Here is a 19,174-nt window from a genome sequence, read left to right on the forward strand (position 1 = left end):
GCCAAGATTAGGATTGACAGAGTTGAGGGCCAATCGGCTGGCACGGCGAGCAGCCACGCCCCCTAAAGCTCTCATTGGCCGCCAAGGTGGCGGGGCGGAGCAAACCCTACTTTGTCCACCAAGAGGAGACGCGGCAGCCCCCTCCCCCGGGCAAGGGCCAATGGCTGTGGTCGGGCGGCGGGCCCCGCCTCCTGGTGGCCGCAAGATTTCACTGCAGGGGCCCCACCGGACTCAGTGACGCTGCGGCCGCCTCCTGCTTAGGGCTCAGCGCTCCCGGGTGGGGGTGCGGTCGTGCAATAGGAAGCCGAGGGCGTTGCAAGCTTCCCCTTGGGCACCAGCTACCTGGCCCCGCGCCCTGCCCTTTGCATTCCCCAGGCACCTCTGGAGCCCCTACCTCTGGCCCCTAGAGCGCCCTTCACGCGTCGGCCATGCCTCTAAGCCGCACTTTGTCCATGTCCTCACTGCCAGGACTGGAGGATTGGGAGGATGAATTCGATCTGGAGAACACAGTGCTCTTCGAGGTGGCCTGGGAAGTGGCCAACAAGGGTGAGCACGCCAGGCGGTGGGTCCCGGACGAGGAGGGCAGTCGGGGATGGGGGCTGGAACTCCTGAGTAATTGGAGGACGGGACTACATGGCAGGACTCTTGGGTTCTGGGCAAGGTGCCTATGACTTCTGTGTCCTTGGGGAGGGGCTGGGGTATGTCTCCTGGACCCTGGCGGGGTGGGGATGAGTCGCCTCACTTTGTTAAAATGGAAGGAGTCTGGAAGTCCAGTTGCTGGGTCCTGGGAAAGAGGAAGCTAAAATGAAAGATTCCTAAGTCCTGGAAGGAGGTTTCTGGGAGACCAGAAACTGGGTCCTGAACAGCGAAGGAGATGAAGTGGCTGGGTTTCAGACCTGTGGCCCTGGGGGAAGAGTTTGGGGATAGAACTCTGGGCTTGGGAGAGAGCCAACTGGGAGATAGGATGCATGACTCGTGGGGGCAGAATCTGGGAGCTGGCCACTTGCCAATAAAGATGGGAGGGGCTGCAGACTCTAATTCTTAGATCTTAGGGTGGGAGAGAGTTAGGTTCTGAATGCCTAGGCTCTGAGGGTGTGAGTTTCTAAGAGTAGAGGAGCCTGTGGCCTCAGACACATGCGTACTGAAATGAGGGAAGGCTGGGGAAGTCCTAACTTGGTCAGGGGCTGGGCCCTAGAATGGGAGTGGCTGGGGGCCTAGATTTCTGTGTCCCAGGCCCTGAAGGGCCTACTGGGTTTGGAAAACCAGCTGGGACTGGAGGGAGCTAGGGTTTTGCTTTGCTGAGTCTTGGGAGAGAATGGGACTGGGTCTTACACCATGGCAGGCAGCCCTCAAACTGGGAGCCATGTATCACCAGGGCCCAGGCTCCAGGAGGTAAGGAGGCTGGGAGCCCAGTAGAGTCATGGGGAGGAGCAGGGCTCCGCATGTGTGTCCTCATATGGGGAGAGGAAACTGAGGGACAGATCAGCAGAGCCCCTGGGGGGCAAGGAATGACAATTCAGCCCTCTCTTGGGCAACTGTGGGAATCTGAATAGGCCCATGAAGAGAGATTCTCCCCTATGGTGACCTAGAGACTGACTGAGAATTTAAACCCAGCTCGTGAGCTGGGAACTCAGGAACCTGGGTCCTGCTAATCTTTGTCAGCTTCTGTCATCCTTGAGACCCCAGCCCCTAATTGCCTCAGACCCAGGAGCCCAGGTTCCTACCACTCTCCTGTCTCAGACTCAGAAGTTTAGTCTGAGCCCCGTTCTCCCTTAAACCAGTATGGCCCTGGAACTCTTATCCCATCCTCCCTCTGACTCAGAAGTGTGGGCTTCCAGTCCCCTCCTCCCTCTAAACCAGAGGTCCAGGGCCCCAGCACCTCCCATGTGCTCCCATGCACTCCCCTGCACACATACCCCCAACCCTTGTCCCAGGTCCCAGACCTGTGGACCTCGGCTGGGACCTGCCCTCACACACCTTGGGCCCACAGTGGGTGGCATCTACACCGTGCTGCAGACGAAGGCGAAGGTGACAGGGGATGAGTGGGGCGACAACTACTACCTGGTTGGACCGTACACAGAGCAGGGCGTGAGGACCCAGGTGGAACTGCTCGAGCCCCCAACCCCAGCTCTGAAGAGGACACTGGACTCCATGAACAGCAAAGGCTGCAAGGTAGGAATGACCAGGCCAAGGGTCAGGAGGTGGGTGCCCAGAGTTAGGGTGGGAGCAGCAGATAGAGAAGGGATGGGGAAGAGGGAGCAGGGGGGGATGGGGCAGGGAGGATAGCCCCAGAGGGAGAGAGAGGCATGGATCAAAACAGACACTCAGACAGATGCAGGACCCCATGAAATGGGTGGGTGAACCCCAAGCTGTAAGAGATTGGCGAATGGATAAACAGACAGACAGACTGCAGGTCCAAGATATATTGAGAAATAGTTCCTAGATGCCAAGGTTGTCAGACCCAAAGGGAGAAAAAGAGCTAGATAGAAAGACAGCCAGATGGGATCGAGGGGAGGTGGGCTTGGGGTGAGGCAGGAGTACCAGAGTAGGGGTTCTGGAGCCTGAAGTTCAAAGTCACCTTCTCTACTCTCTGCCTGTGTGACCTTGGCTAATAAACATGCGAATAGCATATTTCTATGGGTTTTGGGGGGATCTAACAGTTAATAAAGTCTTCAGTGCAGTTCCTAGCTTCAGTTGGTACTGTATAAGCTATTGTGATCATGGCCATCATCATCATCATCACTATAAGCAGCTGAGCTTGCAGTGAGGTGGACAGGCTGACAAAGGAAGAGAGACGGATGGAGAGAGATTGAGTGTCCCAAGAGGTGGTGATAGCTCCAGGGGCTAGAGCAATAGGGAGAGAGCTGATCAAAATAAAGAAGAAAAGCAGCCCCATATTTCAGGGAGAAGGACCTAGAAGGGAAAGGAACATAGAGTACTAATGAAGAGAAGAGAGCTAGGCAAGCAGACCACAAGGCAGAGATTTAGAGGAGCAGAGCCAGGAATTAAAGATAGGAGGGGAGATCTTGTCCTAAGGCCCTGGATGATGACGGAAGGATGAACACAGAGAGGTGGCTGCTACGTAGACAGAAGATCAAGATGTCCCAGGCCTCAAGTACAGACAGGTTGGGGTCTAGGAGGGAGAAGTACAGTAGTTCCTACATTCATTCACAGCCTGTCTTGGGGTGGGGTCTGGAGCCCAGTCAGACCCAACCCTGTCCCTAAGGAACTGTAGGACAGCCCAGCCCTCCCCCATGGCAGCTGCTCCCCACGTGCTGGGGGCCTAAGAATAGCCCCCCCCCTCCAGCAAAAGGGCAGACAACAGCTGGGAGGGGGAGGGGAGGGGCATGAGAGTCAGGCTCCTCCAGCTGGGAAAAGCCAGGTCAGGGAGGCATACGACTGCTAGCTGCGTGCACAGGGACGGTGGCAGTAGGCCCAGACTTTGGGCTTCATCTCATCTCAGGAGGAAAGCAGCCGACTGGAGGAATGGGGCAGAGGCAGAAAGAATTGTGACAGTGAGGTTTAGAAACATGGCAGTGGATAGAAAAATGCAGCCCCTGGGGGAGGAAAGAGGGCAGCTGGCATTAAAAAAGATGCCTGGGTAGCTCAGCGTTTAGCACCTGCCTTTGGCCCAGGGTGTGATCCTGGAGTCCCAGGATTAAGTCCCGGGATGGAGTCCCACATCGGGCTCCCTGCATGGAGCCTGCTTCTCCCTCTGTCTGTGTCTCTGCCTCTCTCTCTCTCTCTCTCTCATGAATAAATAAATAAAATCTTAAAAAAAAAAGTGGCTGCAGGGTACAAAATGGGGCAGAGCCAGGAGGCAGAAGGTGACAGATTTATGGTGAAAGAGTCAGAAGCAAGGCAGCAGGTGGAAGAAATAAGGCAGTGAGAACAGTAAAAGAAACATCCAGTGAGAAGAATTAGCAGCAGAAGGAAAAGATAACGGGGGAAAAGGCAACACGGAGGTTGGCAAGAGAGAAGTGGCAAAAAAAAAAACACAGAAACGAGGCAGCAGGCTGGAGACATAAGGGTGGAAAAACCAGGCAGTGGGGGCCCAGGGACAGGACATGTGAAAAATGTGGGTATAGCTAGAGAAAGGAGGCAGTGAGTAGGAGCAGGATAGTGGTGATAGAAACTAAGCAAGGGATCAATATAACAGATGCAAAAAGATTGTAGTGCGAATAACTAACAGCCATAGAGAAATAAGGCGGCGGGTGAGAATTTAGCAGCAGATACAGAAACGGTGGAAGAACTGAGGCCCTAAGCCCAGGCAGCTGAGCCCAGAGTGGTGTAGCCAAAGCCCTGAGCCTTCTCATGCCCCCCCACCCCCAGGTGTATTTCGGTCGCTGGCTGATCGAGGGGGGCCCCCTGGTGGTGCTCCTGGATGTGGGGGCCTCAGCCTGGGCCCTGGAGCGCTGGAAGGGGGAGCTCTGGGACACCTGCAACATCGGGGTGCCCTGGTACGACCGTGAGGCCAACGATGCTGTCCTTTTTGGCTTCCTCACCACCTGGTTCCTGGGTGAGGTAGGCCCCATTGCTGGTCCCCATGTCACTCCTTCCGACTCTGACCCAAAACTGCAATGGCTATCAGCCCCTGATCAGGGGCTGGCTGGGTGGGGGCCAGGGGTGACTGGCTTCTCCCAGGGCATTATGAGAGTGGTAGGTCTTTTTCCAAGCATTAGCTCTGAACTTTGGGAAAACGGACATCCAGGGGCCCAGACCCCCTTTTTTTTCCCTCAGAGACTCAAACTCCCAAACTCAGCTTCATTCACGCTAATCTTCCAAGTATAGGATTTTGGAGGCATTAGCTATTGGAGACACTGGCCTGGCTGGAGGGTTTGTACCAGGGAATTCTGGGAGTTGTAGTTCTTTAATCTGATAGTGGCTGGGCCCTGGATGTTTGGTGATCTCCAGCCTACATGAAAACCAGGAATCCTGATTCTGACCCCCTTTTAGCTTTTAAAAGGCTCAAAAACTTCACTTCTTATGCCCCAGGGAAAACAGTTTAGGAACTGGCTACACCTAGATCATTCTGGGAGTTGTAGTCCTTTACCCAGTGTGGGGTACAGTTCGGCTCTTGATTGAGATAGTCTCCAGGAGTTACATTCAGGACCTGGGGAAGCTTTCCAATTCAGCACTGTTGGGACTTAGAAGGTTGGCCAACACCCCTCTCCTGCTACTCCCATCGGCTTTAGGGATGGGGTCAGCGGGTCTGGCTGTCTCAAGGATTTATAGTTCCTTATTCTAGGGGGATTGCAGTGGGCTAGCACCCACTCTGTGCAGGAGTGGTGATAGCTCTCCCCTGCTTCCTTGTCCACCTTGGGGATTGTCGTTTGCCTGCATGACACATATGGAGACACAGCGGCCCTATTCCTGTTGCCCCATAGTTCCTGGCCCAGAACGAGGAGAAGCCACATGTGGTTGCACACTTCCATGAGTGGTTGGCAGGCATTGGACTCTGCTTGTGCCGGGCCCGGCGGCTTCCTGTGGCTACAATCTTCACCACCCACGCCACGCTCCTGGGACGATACCTGTGTGCGGGTGCCGTAGACTTCTACAACAACCTGGAGAATGTGAGCCGGGAATGTGATGGATGGGGCTCTGAGTATTTCAGGACAGCCCAAAGCTGTCCAGGACGCCCAGGGGGTCAAGCTTCTTCTCCCATGACCCAGGAGTCCAAATCCTCAGCCCCCTCCTTCCTAAAGACGCAGGAGTTCAACATCCAGCCACAACCAGAACCCCAGAATCTAGACCTCTAGTCTTCTCCCCAGTTCTTCTACCCTGACTGCCCCTCCCTTCCTACCCAGTTCAATGTGGACAAGGAAGCAGGTGAGAGGCAAATCTATCACCGTTACTGCATGGAGCGGGCAGCGGCCCACTGCGCTCACGTCTTTACTACTGTGTCCCAGATCACCGCCATTGAGGCCCAGCACCTACTCAAGAGGAAACCAGGTAGGGAATAGGCAGAAGTCCCTAGACATGAATGAGGTCATCTGTGCTAAGGCTATACCAGCTTTTTTTTTTTTTTTAGCTATAGAGAGCAAAGAACTACACCTCCCAGAAGACCCTAAGTTGGTAACCTGAATATGAAGCTGCCAGTCTATATGCCCTAGAGAGTAATGGGAGATGTCATTTTTTTTATGTTAATTTCAAAATGGTAAAGTTATTTTATTGGTTAATGTAGACATTGATCTCCTGAAAGGGAATGGAGTTTCACTGGGTTTTGATTGTGAGAAGAGCGATGTTGGAACAAGTTATTCTTCCCAGGTTATGGTACCCATTCTCAGTGGGTGTATTGTGAGAACTACAATTCCCAGAAGGCCTTTGGCTGGTCAGCTCCTTATACTCCTGGAGCAGGTGGAGGTTTTAATTTTTCATTGACATGTTTTAATTTCTGTGAGGCTAGGAAAGGTAAGGGCCGTAAAAAAGGCTTGAAGGTTGAGGGTATATTCTAGGAGAAGCAGGATGGGGATGTTTAAATCATTCCCAGTGCAGGGTGGTAGAAGGGCAAGAACTACAACTCCCAGAGGCCCCAAGGTGGATTATTTCCCTGTGTGGTCAGCCATTTGCAGGGGCTGCTGGGATTTGTAGTCATGCTTGTGAACATAAGCAAGCAACTTTGGGCAAGAAGGCATCTGAGTGGCAGGGCAGCCAGGTCACCAAGGAAGCTCCCAGAGGAGCTACTAAAACAGAAATTGTGAAAAAAAGAAGGAGTCTTTCCTTTATTTCCTTTATTTATTCATTCAGCCACAATGATCTGAATGAATAAATGAAGACTTGAAACATGGATCTTCTCCCCCAATCCTAGATATCGTGACCCCCAATGGGCTGAATGTGAAGAAGTTCTCCGCCATGCATGAGTTCCAGAACCTCCATGCTCAGAGCAAGGCTCGAATCCAGGAGTTTGTGCGGGGCCATTTTTATGGGTACGTAGACCAAATGCCTAGGTCTTGAGAAGAGGAGGGGGTTGGGAGCCCATGTCCCGAGTGTGAGAGACAGGACAGGTGGGGTAGCTCAGCCTCTTGAATTTCTGAGCTCCAGAACAATGGCTGGGTATTGAGGGATCGATCCCCCGCTAAGGAGAGAAGAACTACAATTCCCAGGATTCCTCCACGATGCCTCTACTCTAAGCAGTTCTTTGCCCCCTTCAGCTGCTGGGATTTGTAGTTTCAAGGCCAGGGCTACAGGGTCCTCACCTTGGCTTCCCCCTGCCTTGTGCCTTTTCTAGACACCTGGACTTCAACTTGGACAAGACCTTGTATTTCTTTATCGCTGGCCGCTACGAGTTCTCTAACAAGGGGGCCGATGTCTTCCTAGAGGCCTTGGCCCGGCTCAATTATCTGCTCAGAGTAAGGCCTGGGCTGTCGGGAAGGACACAAAAAGAGGACAAAGGAATTGGGACATAACTTGGGGGGGGGTGGGTGCGAGTAGGGAAATCCATGTATGAAGGGGCAGACCAGAGTCGCTGTGAGGATGGTAACTTTAATTCTCCTTGACAGGAAGGGACATGGCAGGATCACAGTGGTCTTTTTTTTTTTTTTTTTTTAAAGAATTTTTTAATTTATTCATGAGAGACACACAGAGAGAGGCAGGGACATAGGCAGAGGGAGAATCAGGCTCCCTGTGGGGAGCCTGATGCGGGACTTGGGACTCAAACCCTGATCATGCCTTGAGCCAAAGGCAGATTCTCAACCACTGAGTCACCCAGGTGCCCCACAGTGGTCCTGATGGATAGAAAAGGGTAGGTGGCCTCAGCCTTCACCCAGGTGATCCTGACCATCCCCTCCCCCTGCCTCTTCCTCTGCCCAGGTGAACGGCAGCGAGCAGACGGTGGTTGCCTTCTTCATCATGCCAGCCCGGACCAACAACTTCAACGTGGAAACCCTCAAGGGCCAAGCTGTGCGCAAGCAGCTTTGGTCAGCAGCCCCCAGCCCAGGAGCCCTGCCGTTCCCACTCCCAGCTGTGTTCTTTGGGAGGCTCAGTTTTGTTCTCTGGAACATGAGCAACTTGGCCCAAGAGATTCCTAGTGAAGTCACCTGCTTAAGAGGCCCCCAGTTCAGGGGCAGGAAGGAATTGCCAGCAGGACAAGTGTGACTGCACAACCAGGACTCTGACATTAACCTGGCGAGGTCCCACTTGTGCCACTGCCCCCTCCTAGCTTTGTGACTTTAAGCAAATAATCCTGCCTCTCCAAGCCTCAGCTCCCTCAAATGCAAAACTCAATCATCAGCCATCAGATATTCCTTGAGCACCTACCATGTACCAGACTTTGCTCCAGGCCCTGGGGACAAGGCTGTGAATGAGAAAGATAAAATTCCTGCCCTCCAAGCTCACATTCTAGAAAGTTCTATAGAAAATGTTCTGGGGTGCCTGGTTGGCTCAGGCAGTAGAGCATGTGACTCTTGATCTCAGGGTTGTAAGTTCAAGCCCCATGTTGAGTGTAGAGATTACTTAAAAATAAAATCTTTCAGGGAAAAAGGGAGGTGGAGGAGTAAAAAAAAAGGAAGTGGAATATGAGACAGGATGTGGAGTTGTCAGGACAGGCCACAATGAGAAAATGCCATTGGGTAGAGACCAACAGAAGAAATGAGGGAGGGAGCCCTCCCTATGTATCTGGGGAATAGGACTTCAGGCAGAAGAACAGCAAGTGCAAAGGCCCTGAGGTGTGTTTAAGAAACCACAGGGGACCAGTGGGGCTGGAGCACTGTGCTATAGGGAGATGGGGTAGAGAATGAGGCCAGAGCTATGAGAGGATTATGAGCAGAGGAATGTCAATGAGCCTATAGGATGTCACTAATTGCTAGCTTTACTTGTGTACTTCATTTCCTCTCAGAACATAATTTTTCCTTTTTACAAAATGGGGCTTAGCACTGCCACTGCCAGGACTAGTGCAAGCCCTAAAAATAGCTGACATTTCTGGAAGGCTTGCCATGGGCCAGGCACTGTGTACTTTTTTTGTCATGACTTCATCAAGTTTTCACTGCAAACCTATGAGGTTGATTCTATTTTTATCCCTCTCCTATGGATGAGTCACTGAAGTCAGAGAGGGAAGGCCACCTGTTCCTGGCCACACAGCTGATGCCAGGCACAAGGGATTCGAGCCTTCCAGGGTCTGTTTCCCAGGTCCCCATCCTCCAGCCCAGAATCCCCAGGGCCTGTGCTCAGACCTCGGTTTTTGAACTGCCCCAGAAACCTAACAATATATGGCAGCCAGTGTGTATGTGATGTTGTGGCTCTGTTCCTTCTAGGGATACAGCCAACACAGTGAAAGAGAAGTTCGGAAGGAAGCTTTACGAATCCTTGCTGGTGTGAGTGTCCCACCCCCAGCCCTGCATCCTCCTAGGCCCTAACTCCTCTCATCACCCATTTCGAGATGCATACCTTGCTCACCTTGCAGGGGGAGCCTCCCGGACATGAACAAGATGCTGGACAAGGAGGACTTCACTATGATGAAGAGAGCCATCTTTGCCACGCAGGTATGGTCTGGACCCCTGAACAGAGAGCTGGAAACGCCCCGCAGCCCCATAGGCAGCCCGCCATGTCAGCTCTGACCCCAGAGATTGCTGGAAGTTCTGCTTTACGGGCAGCCCTTTTTAGGGAATCACAAGTCCATAGAAGGATGTGAACTTCAGGTCCCTGAGGGCAGCCTGTTTTCCCAGGGCTTATTCTGCTATAGGGGCTGCTGGGAGTTGAAATTTCTTCCTTCCTTCCTTCCTTCCTTCCTTCCTTCCTTCCTTCCTTCCTTCCTTCCTTCTTTCCTTCCTTCCTTTCTTCTTTCCTCCCTCCCTCCCCTCCCCTCCTTCCCTCCTTTTCTTTTCCCTTTCTTTCTTTCTTTCTTTCTCTTTCTCCTCTTTACTTTTCTTTTTCTTTTTCTTTTTCTTTCTTTTTCTTTTTCTTTTCTTTCTTTTCTTTTCTTTTTTCTTTGGAGCTCCAATTTCATTGAGTCCCTGCAGTCAATGGACAAAAGGTGAAAGGGAACTTTAGGAAGCCAAACCAGCCACAAAAGAACTACAAGTTCCAGCTGTCCCTGGGTCTTGCTGCATGCAAACTAGCTGCATACTCATTAGAGCCAGAAGGGCAGCTAAAACACTTGCCATTACCTGAAGAACATTGAAAACTCTCAGCAGCCACACTGCTTTTGTTATCCCACTGGCTGTGTCTTAGTCCCCAAACATTCCTGGGAATTATAGCTTCTTTAGATTCCTGAGATTAATGCAGTTAGGTGGATGGGAAACCTTAGAGGTACGTGGCAGTAACCGAATGAGAACTACAACTCCCAGCAGCCCCTGCTACACGGATTCTTCCCCAGCCCCAGAGGCTTCTGGGAAGTATAGTTCTTTTCTTCTCTGGAGTCCAGAATCTTTGGTACCTGTGGTCAGGGTTGATAAACACTCCCTGGGGAATGGAAACCAAAGCATAAATAAGATGTGATGTGCTTTTGGCCAAACTACAATTTCCAATAGTCCTTAAGGCTGCTGGGAGTTGTAGTTTCTTGCAGCTCCCAGACGCTGACTGAAGGAGAGTAGAACTTTTTCATGAGATGGAAGAGGTACAAGTAATTATCTATCCCAGCACCCTGTGGGAGTTCCTAGCTCTGGCCTACTTCACTGATTCTTGGGAATTCTGGTTCCTTTGGGCCTCGGTTGGGAGTGGAGGTGGAGGGAATTACAGGATGGAGAGTAAAGGTGATTTGGAGAGAAAACAAGCCAAGATTTTCATAAGAAAACTACAACTAGGGGCACCTGGGTGGTTCAGTTGGTTGAGATCCAGCTCTTGATTTTGGCTCAGGTATGATCTCAGGGTCAGAGGATTGAGCCCCACGTTGGGCCCTGTCCTGGTCATGGAGCCTGCTTGAGATGCTCTCTCTCTCTCTCAACAAAGCCAAAACAAAAAAAGCCCCTGCAACTTCCAGCAGCTCCTGAAGCTTGCTACCATATTGGCAAAGTCTCTGCCTCATTGAGTTAGGGTAGTTTTAGTGCCTTTGGGTTTCTTTGATGACAGAGCCAAGAGTACAAAATGGAATAGTTCTAACTCCCATAGTCTGAGAGGCAGGCTTTGCCTCAAAGACAGCTGGGAATTGTGGTTTCTGTCCGGCTCATGGAAATTAAAGGGAAAAGTGGACCTTTACATATAGAGCCAAGTAGACAATCACAACTCCTCATCTCTTGGGCTTATTGTTCCTACAACCTGGTGGGAATTGTGGTCTCCCCAGGGTCAGCATGGCTCATGGGGAACTAGGGAGCCCTGTGCCCTTTCTCTGATCCTCATCCTACATGTGGCCCCTACAGCGACAGTCTTTCCCCCCTGTGTGCACCCACAACATGCTGGACGACTCCTCGGACCCTATCCTGACCACCATCCGCCGAATTGGGCTCTTCAATAGTAGTGCTGACAGGGTCAAGGTGAGGGCAATGGTCAAGGTGGGTTAAGCATGGTGGGCTGGAGGGGCACCCGGATGGCTCAGTGGTTGAACATCTGCCTTTGGCTCAGGTTATGATCCTGGGGTCCTGGGATTAAGTTCCACATCAGACTCCCCACGGGGAGGCTGCTTCTCCTTTTGCCTGTGTCTCTGCCTTTCTGTGTCTCTCATGAATAAATAAATAAAATCTTAAAAAAAAAAAAAAAAAGGCACGATGGGGTGGGGTGGGGTACAGAGAGCCTGGGCCTCTCATCCCCCCCTTTCCCCTAGTTTATCAAAGGATTGCTGTGTTTTAGAAAGGACCTTAGCACTTCAAGCTGACAGACTTAGATTCAAATCTTTTTCCTACCACTGACTTATGTGACTTTAGACAAGTTTTTCATCTTCTCTGGGCCACTCTGGGGTCCCAGGGAGTAGTTAAATAAGCTGCTTGGGCTGAGCTCTTCTTTTTCACTGCTAGGTTATTTTCCATCCAGAGTTTCTCTCCTCCACGAGCCCCCTGCTCCCCGTGGATTATGAAGAATTTGTCCGTGGCTGCCACCTTGGGGTCTTTCCCTCCTACTATGAACCTTGGGGCTACACGCCGGGTGAGTGCAGCATGCTGGTGGGCTTCTGGTCAGATCAGGCATGATCCATCAAGGTACTTGCCTGTTCTGTGCCCCAAGCTCTCCGTGGCAAAACAAGGACAATAGCAACAGTCTGTTTTGCTACGGGATGTGTTTTTGTGATGCAGTAAGTAGTTTACGTGAAGCATAATTAGAGGGCTGATATCACAGTCACAGGTCATGTGGCATTCCCCACAGTTTGCTGATGTTTGGCCCCTGAGATAACAGCAGCTGAATGTGGGGGTACCTGGGTGGCTCAGTGGTTGAGTGTCTGCCTTTGGCTCAGGTTGTGATACCAGGGTCCAGGGATCAAGTCTCGCATTGGGCTCCCCACAGGCACCTGCCTCTCTGTCTGTGTCTCTCATGAATAAATAAATATGATTTTTAAAAATATTTTATTTATTTATTCATGAGAGACACACAGAGAGAGGCAGAGACATAGGCAGAGAGAGAAGCGGGCTCCATGCAGGGAGCCCGATGCGGGACTCGATCCCAGGATTCCAGGATCATGCCCTGAGCCAAAGGCAGACACTCAATCGCTGAGCCACCCAGGTGTCCCAATAAAACTTTTTAAAAATTTAAAAAATAAAAATAAACTGCTTGAAGCATTTCTCAGGCTTGTTTAGGGTGTTAAAGGAGGCAGTAATAAGAGCCCTTCTCTGACCTCCTGTCAAAATAGACTGAAGCTGGGGCGCCCAGGTGGCTCAGTCAGTTAAATGACTGCCCTTTGGCTTCAGCTCAGGCCCTGATCTCGGGGTCATGAGATTGAGCCCCACATCAGGCTATGTGCCTGGCACAGAGTCTGCTTAGGACTCTGTCTCCCTCTGCCCCTCCCCTCTTCTCTTTCTCTCTCTCTCTCTCTCTCTCAAATAAACAAATAAATCTTTAAAAAAAAATAGACTGAAGCTATGATTAACCATTACACTATGTCTGGCACAAGAAAGTATCCTACCGGAGTGCCTGGGTGGGTCAGTCCATTAAGCATCTGCCTTCAGCTCAGGTCATGATCCCAGAGTCCTGGGATTGAGCCCCACCAGGGCTCCCTGCTTAGCAGGGAATCTGCTTCCTGTTTGTGCTGTCTCTCTGTCAAATAAATAAATAAAATCTTAGGATGCCTGGGTGGCTCAGTGGTTAGGCTCCTGTCTTTGCCTCAGGTTGTGACCCCAGGATCTGGGATCGAGTCCAGCATGGGGCTCCCTGCGAGGAGCCTGCTTCTCCATCTGCCTGTGTCTCTGCCTCTCTCTCTGTCTGTCTCTCATGAATAAATAAATAAAATCTTTAAAAAAAAAGATTGATTTACTTATTATTCATGAGAGACAGACTGAGAGAGAGAGGCAGAGACAGGCAGAGGGAGAAGCAGGCTACAGGCAGAGAGAGAAGCAGGCTCCATGCAGGGAGCCCCATGCAGGACTCAATCCCGGGACTCCAGGATCACGCCCTGGGCGGAAGGCAGGCGCCAAACCGCCGAGCCACCCAGGGATTCCCCCAAGTAAATAAATCTGAAAATAAATAAATAAATAAAATCTTTAAAAAAAAAGAAAGAAAGAAAGAAAGAAAGAAAGAAAATACCTTACAGGCTGTGAGGATTAAGTAAATGGTAGACATTGGCACAGAGTATGAACTTAATAATTGAGCATCCTATCGCCTAACTCTAGACTCTACGTCATCCTAAAGCCTGGAAACAAGTGAATTCCCTTTTCTGAGCCTCTTAGCTTTCAAGAAAGAGACTATGATAGTCTAAGGTCTAAGTCTGATTTTGTGGGCTCAGTGATTGTGCAAGGTGTCAGTAGAGGGCGCTGTTAGGGCTTGCGTTTGAGTCTCAAAGAATGCGAAAGCTAAGTGGACCTTCCTTCTGCCGCCTTCCTGCAGCTGAGTGCACGGTTATGGGCATCCCCAGTATCTCCACCAACCTCTCTGGCTTCGGCTGCTTCATGGAGGAACACATCGCAGACCCCTCCGCTTACGGTCAGCTCCCAGACAGAGCCGAGACTCTTGGATCCTGGGGGCGGAAAGGGTGGGCTCCTGGGTCCCTGGGAAGGAAGGGTCCTGGCGCCCCACAGTCCCTGGGAGAATGGTTTCCTTAGTCTGATATCTGAGCCCCCGTCCTGGCCCCCACAGGCATCTACATCCTGGACCGGCGGTTCCGCAGTCTGGATGATTCCTGCTCCCAGCTCACCTCCTTCCTCTACAGCTTCTGCCAGCAGAGCCGGCGGCAGCGCATCATCCAGCGAAACCGCACCGAGCGCCTCTCAGACCTTCTGGACTGGAAATACCTAGGCCGGGTATAACTCCCTTCCACGTCCTCCGCTGGTGAAACGGCCGCTTCCGGCTCTGGGTCTCTGATTGCTCTGCCTCCAAGGCTCGCGCAGGAGGCAGTCTCCTTCCACCTGTACCAGTTGTTCTCCCTTTAAGAAATCAAGCAGCTTTTGCAGGTAGACCACATTGGTGGAGGTTACCTTACTTGCTTCAGTGTGTGGCCGAAGGGGTAACCGACTTAATTCTGGCCCCCTGTTAATGAGGTGTGGCTCAGAGACGTCCAGAGAGATGGTTAATTGGCATAGGGGCCAACTGGAAGGTGCTGGAGTGTGACTAGGGCCCGCCCCCTTCCACCTCTGCCGGGGGCGGGGCCTGGCTCCGGTCCCCTGACGCCTCCTCCCTTCCTTTTCCCCAAGTACTATATGTCTGCACGCCACATGGCGCTGGCCAAGGCCTTTCCAGAACACTTCACCTATGAGCCCCACGAGGCTGACGCGGTGAGTGGACCCATATCTCTCTGATGGGCCTGGAGCTACAGGGCTGGGGTGGGGGCGGGTCCCTCTTGGAGTGGGAGGGCCCCCGAGGATGGGGGGAACCGTAGAGGTCTCTGCTCACTCTGCGGTTTGTGCCCACACCCCCGGAACGCAGACTCAGGGCTACCGCTACCCGCGGCCGGCCTCGGTGCCACCATCGCCCTCGCTGTCGCGCCACTCAAGTCCGCACCAGAGTGAGGACGAGGAGGAGCCGCGGGACGGGCCGCCGGATGTAGATGGGGAGCGCTACGACGAGGACGAGGAGGCAGCCAAGGACCGGCGCAACATCCGCGCCCCGGAGTGGCCGCGCCGCGCCTCCTGCACCTCTTCCACCGGCGGGAGCAAGCGCAGCTCGGTGGACACGGCGCCCTCCAGCTCGCTCAGCACTCCCAGTGAGCCCCTCAGCCCTGCCAGCTCCCTGGGCGAGGAGCGCAACTGAGTCCCGGGCCCCTCACTCCCGACCCATCCTGCCTCTCCTCCAGAGGGTGGATGCAGGATGGCGCTGTTCCTAAACCCCACTCCGGATCTCGAGCCCTCCTGGGGGGGCCACAGCCCCGCCCCCTCCGCCATACACTCCAGCCCCTCTGGCCCCGCTCTTGGAACCCCCAACACTCCAGAATCTACAACGCCGTGCCTTTCCTGGGTTCCAGAATGCATACTCTGTGCCCTGGAGTCCTCCGGGCCTGGCTTAGGTGCCAGGGGCCAGGAACCTGCCATTACCGTGCTAAGGTGCCAGAGGTTTTAGGAAACCTGCTCTGTTGCCTTCCAGGCAGGGTCTCCTAGGATCCTTTGTGGCTTGCTAAGTTTGCAGCACACAGAATATGCCATGCTCAGGCCTGGCCCCGGGGGTTACAAGCTCTGGAAACCATGTGGTGTCCGTACAATTGGGACAATCAAGTCCAAAGCTGGGGCACTATCAGGGACTTAACTGAATGCAGAGGTCCTCCATTTCAACTCCAGACCAGGTCGCTCGTGTGTTTAGTCTGATCTGGTGCTTCCTGGGGTGTCTGTCTCTGCCTGGAGGGTCTTTCCACACCCCCAGCCTCCTCTCTCTGTACTTTGGCCAATGGGGTGATGGTGGTGGTGCAGAACCACTTGGCTTCTCATTCCTATTAGAGAACATCCCGTCTTGGTCTAGATACCTTTCTGACCTTTTCTAAACCAGACCCTACTCCTCCTTCTCTGAGTCTGAGCTCATCATATCTTGAGATTCCTGTTGTCTCCAGAGAATCTTCTCACTGGGGACAGAACTAGCTATCTTCCTCTGCCACAACCCCCAGCCCCTAGGCCCACCATGAAACCACTGGGTTCTAGGTCCTGGTTGCTGACTCTAGAACCTTATCACTGTGCTTCCTGGTCCTTTGCCCCTGGTCTAGAACTGAACCCACTAGGTTCTAGAACTTTCATATTTACCTCAAGGCTCTTCTGTCCTTAAGCTGTGCCCTGCCCCCAGCTTTGGTGAAAGGGAGGGGCCCTTCATGTGTGCTGTGCTGTGTCTGATGCACTTGGTTTGCAGTTGGGAGGGGGAGGGCAGAATGGGTGATTGTTGTGTGTCCAGAGATGAAAAAAATACATCTATATTTAAGAATCTTGGGTTTGGTCCACTGTGAGGACTTGCTGGGCCTCACTCCTGGCCCCTCCCTCTTTACTTCTCTATTCTTCCCCCTGCCGACCTGAATCCCTGATACCTGGTCTCATTCTGCTGTGGAGAGACTTGGGTTGCTGTTCTAGATTTCTAGTTTTATTTCAAGGGAAAACACCTTGGTTTAGTTGAGACTTGCAAGTGGCAAAAATTTGGCTCAAGCTCTTTGGCAGAAAGGGGCTGTATCACCAAAAAAAAAAAAAAAAGGAAAAAAAAATCCACAGGTAGTCGATAACCACCGTGACCACATGAAGCTTGTAGCTACCCAATTGAGCAGCACAAATAAGATATTTTCGTCATTGCAAAAAATTCTATTGGACAGCACTAGCTTAAAACATGTTTCAAGGACACTGGCCTCTGGACTTTAGCCCTACTGTCCCGAATGGCTCTGTTTTCCGGGAAGAAAAATGTTTTCAGTTCTAGTCTTCACTAAAGTGCATCTCCAAGCCAATTATGTTGCAGGGGAGTAGAAACTGTATTTCCATGTTTGACCATCTTTCCCATTAACTGGTGGTGGTGGACAAAAAGCCCCCATCCGCGGCCAGAATCCGGAGTGGCCACCAAAATGTGGGGACAACAGCAGGTGCTGAGTACCCAAAAGAACATGTATCCAGGAGCCACTTCCTCCCTAAATTCTACCAACAACAGAGGGGGCAAGGGATCAGAGCTGTTTTGTAGCTTGGACCCAACAGATGCCTGCTAACCCTTCTTCAATTCCTACTTGGATGGAGGATTGAGTCCCTGTTTCACATCTTGTTTCGGTATTGCGTGCCCCAAACCCCCTAGCTCAGCACCTCTTGAGCATCATGTGATCCTGCTGCTTGACATTACTCAGAACCCGCTTCTGGTTAGTTTATTTCTAACAGTGCCTGCTTCCAGCTACCAATCCTAGGTCTTACTAGATTCTCCTTGAGAGTCTGGGTTCTACTCTGTAGGAAGAACAGTTAACCTCCTACTCCATACCCCCCCCCCCCCCCATAAGATTAGGCCTTCCAGAACAACAGATGCGAGGCGGGGCCAACACCTGTCTCCCTGCCAAGGCAGTCCAGCTATAAGCCTTCTGAAAATAGATAGATCTCATTTTCCACACCATACATACAAGCACAACACAAACATGCCCCAAAACCACCAGGTGCTGCAAAAAGCTTTATTGTCTCCATTTGGTCCACGTTTTGGGAAAGGGCTCCAGAATGGTTAAAAAGCTGCCTAGTGGCTGCATGGGAAAAGGTTCAGGCACAAGCCCTGGCACCGGGGGGTTGCCAGAGGAGCCCCTCAAAGGCTGCTGGTCTCCAGGGGCTCCTAGTCGTGCTTGAGAGTGAGCCTTTCGAAAAGATACTCGCCCAGCCCAGCCTGGGGGGTGGCCAGCCTGCGGAGGTTAGTCAGGTGGTCGCCCATCTTCTTGATGAGTTTTACCTCCTCATCTAGGAAGTGGTTCTCCAGGAAGTCACAGAGCTGGGTGATGAAAGAGAAGAAAATATTGCCACTTACCCACTAACAGTGTGACAGACGGGGAAACGAGGCTAAACGGGAAACCTGCCCGATTAAATTCGGATGAAGGGGGTACTTACATGGGGATCCGCGCGGGCAGAACCCAGGGCATGCAGATCCAGAAGGGCCTGGTTCAGGCTCTTCTCCAGAAGCAGGGCGGCTTCCATGGCGTCCAGGGTCTTCCCCCACTCATCTTGGGACGGTTTCTGTACAGATGACAGAGTGCTCAGGACTAACTACACAGCCCGCAAAGGCGCCTAAGAGCTTGCAGCGATCACCCCTAGTTTCCTACAACCACCCGTCCCGGGAGACTGCGCTGCAGTGTGGACAGCTACGTCTTTGTGGAAAAGCGCGCGCCTCCATTTTGCGCCGCACAAAAGCGAACACAATGACCCAGAAGCCCACGTGGGGCCTAAGCCACTGCAGGCAAGGCGCTTCGCGCGCACGGCCTACCGGGACATGTAGTCCGGTGCCCGCACACTGTTTACCTGCACGTCCTGGAAGAGGGCGCGGCCGCCGCGCTGGTTTTGCATCTTCAAGAAACGCTCGGCGCCCTCGCGCTTCTCCTCAGCCAACTCGCGGAAGAAGTGGCCCACACCCTCCAGAGCCACATCGTCACGGTCGAAATAGAAGCCCTGTGGGAAGACAGGCGCGAAAAACGTTTAGCGGGAAGAAAGGCCGGCCAGGCGCCGGACTCCGCCCTCCGACTACCCAACGAGACAAAGGCTGCCAGCGCACGCGCAGAGGGCCGGAGGTGCGCGCTAGTGGGGGAACTTAGGCTGGGGGCGTCCTGGGGACCCTCACCAGAGAGAGGTAGGTGTAGGAGGCCCGCAGGTGCATGTTGACCAGGCGGTTGACGGCGGCCTCCACCTCGGTAGAATAATTCTGACGAATCTGGGAGCTCATGGTTGATCCTGGACAAGGAATTAAATTCAAACTTGGGTGTTCGCTGCCGGTGGCAGAAGATGGCCAGGAAGATGGCTCCGAAGGTTGCGACTGGAAAAAAGGTTGGAGGGTGGCCGTTGGCTGGTAGAAGGGGCGTCCCTGGGTCTGTTCCGTCCAAACACTGTTGAAGCAAGAGACAGATCCGCAGGACCGCCGAAAGCACCGCGAGAGGCTATGGCCCGGGCGGCTTCTTTTATAGCGCGCGGGCCCTCGGAGGTGGGGCGTTCAGGGAGGGCGATCGGCCAATCTGCGGTGTCGGGAGGCGGGGCTTAGAGCCTGCTATTGA

The 19,174-nt window shown here is 52.7% G+C and overlaps 2 protein-coding genes across 2 annotated transcripts; one reads left to right on the top strand and one right to left on the bottom strand.

The window, feature by feature from the left end:
• Positions 1–193: 193 nt before the first annotated feature.
• On the top strand, positions 194–16,406 carry GYS1 (glycogen synthase 1). Its single transcript, XM_038528302.1, has 16 exons — positions 194–546; positions 1,991–2,172; positions 4,333–4,524; positions 5,388–5,573; positions 5,808–5,952; positions 6,809–6,926; positions 7,229–7,349; positions 7,810–7,916; positions 9,249–9,308; positions 9,398–9,476; positions 11,289–11,402; positions 11,880–12,006; positions 13,894–13,989; positions 14,143–14,306; positions 14,697–14,777; positions 14,929–16,406. Exons 1-16 carry the CDS (start codon positions 429–431, stop codon positions 15,250–15,252), a joined length of 2,214 nt encoding a protein of 737 aa, XP_038384230.1. The 5' UTR covers positions 194–428; the 3' UTR covers positions 15,253–16,406.
• Positions 16,407–17,588: 1,182 nt separating this feature from the next.
• FTL (ferritin light chain) lies at positions 17,589–19,055 on the bottom strand. The gene is made up of 4 exons (NM_001024636.2): positions 18,748–19,055; positions 18,432–18,578; positions 18,024–18,149; positions 17,589–17,907 (listed from the first exon to the last, which is right to left on the bottom strand). The coding sequence occupies exons 1-4, from the start codon at positions 18,847–18,849 to the stop codon at positions 17,755–17,757; spliced, it is 528 nt and encodes a 175-aa protein (NP_001019807.1). The 5' UTR covers positions 18,850–19,055; the 3' UTR covers positions 17,589–17,754.
• Positions 19,056–19,174: the final 119 nt, after the last annotated feature.

Source organism: Canis lupus, chromosome 1, assembly GCF_011100685.1.
Source record: "Canis lupus familiaris isolate Mischka breed German Shepherd chromosome 1, alternate assembly UU_Cfam_GSD_1.0, whole genome shotgun sequence".
Lineage (NCBI taxonomy): Eukaryota > Metazoa > Chordata > Mammalia > Carnivora > Canidae > Canis > Canis lupus.

Excerpts from the sequence above, each read along its gene's own strand:
- GYS1 (XM_038528302.1), top strand. The coding sequence starts at position 429 with ATGCCTCTAAGCCGCACTTTGTCCATGTCCTCACTGCCAGGACTGGAG. Across the intron at positions 7,917-9,248 it reads GCTGTGCGCAAGCAGCTTTG|GGATACAGCCAACACAGTGA; the intron begins GTCAGCAGCCCC and ends TGTTCCTTCTAG. Across the intron at positions 11,403-11,879 it reads GTAGTGCTGACAGGGTCAAG|GTTATTTTCCATCCAGAGTT; the intron begins GTGAGGGCAATG and ends TTTCACTGCTAG.
- FTL (NM_001024636.2), bottom strand. The coding sequence starts at position 18,849 with ATGAGCTCCCAGATTCGTCAGAATTATTCTACCGAGGTGGAGGCCGCC. Across the intron at positions 18,579-18,747 it reads CCTACACCTACCTCTCTCTG|GGCTTCTATTTCGACCGTGA; the intron begins GTGAGGGTCCCC and ends GTCTTCCCACAG. Across the intron at positions 18,150-18,431 it reads CCCTCTTCCAGGACGTGCAG|AAACCGTCCCAAGATGAGTG; the intron begins GTAAACAGTGTG and ends TCATCTGTACAG.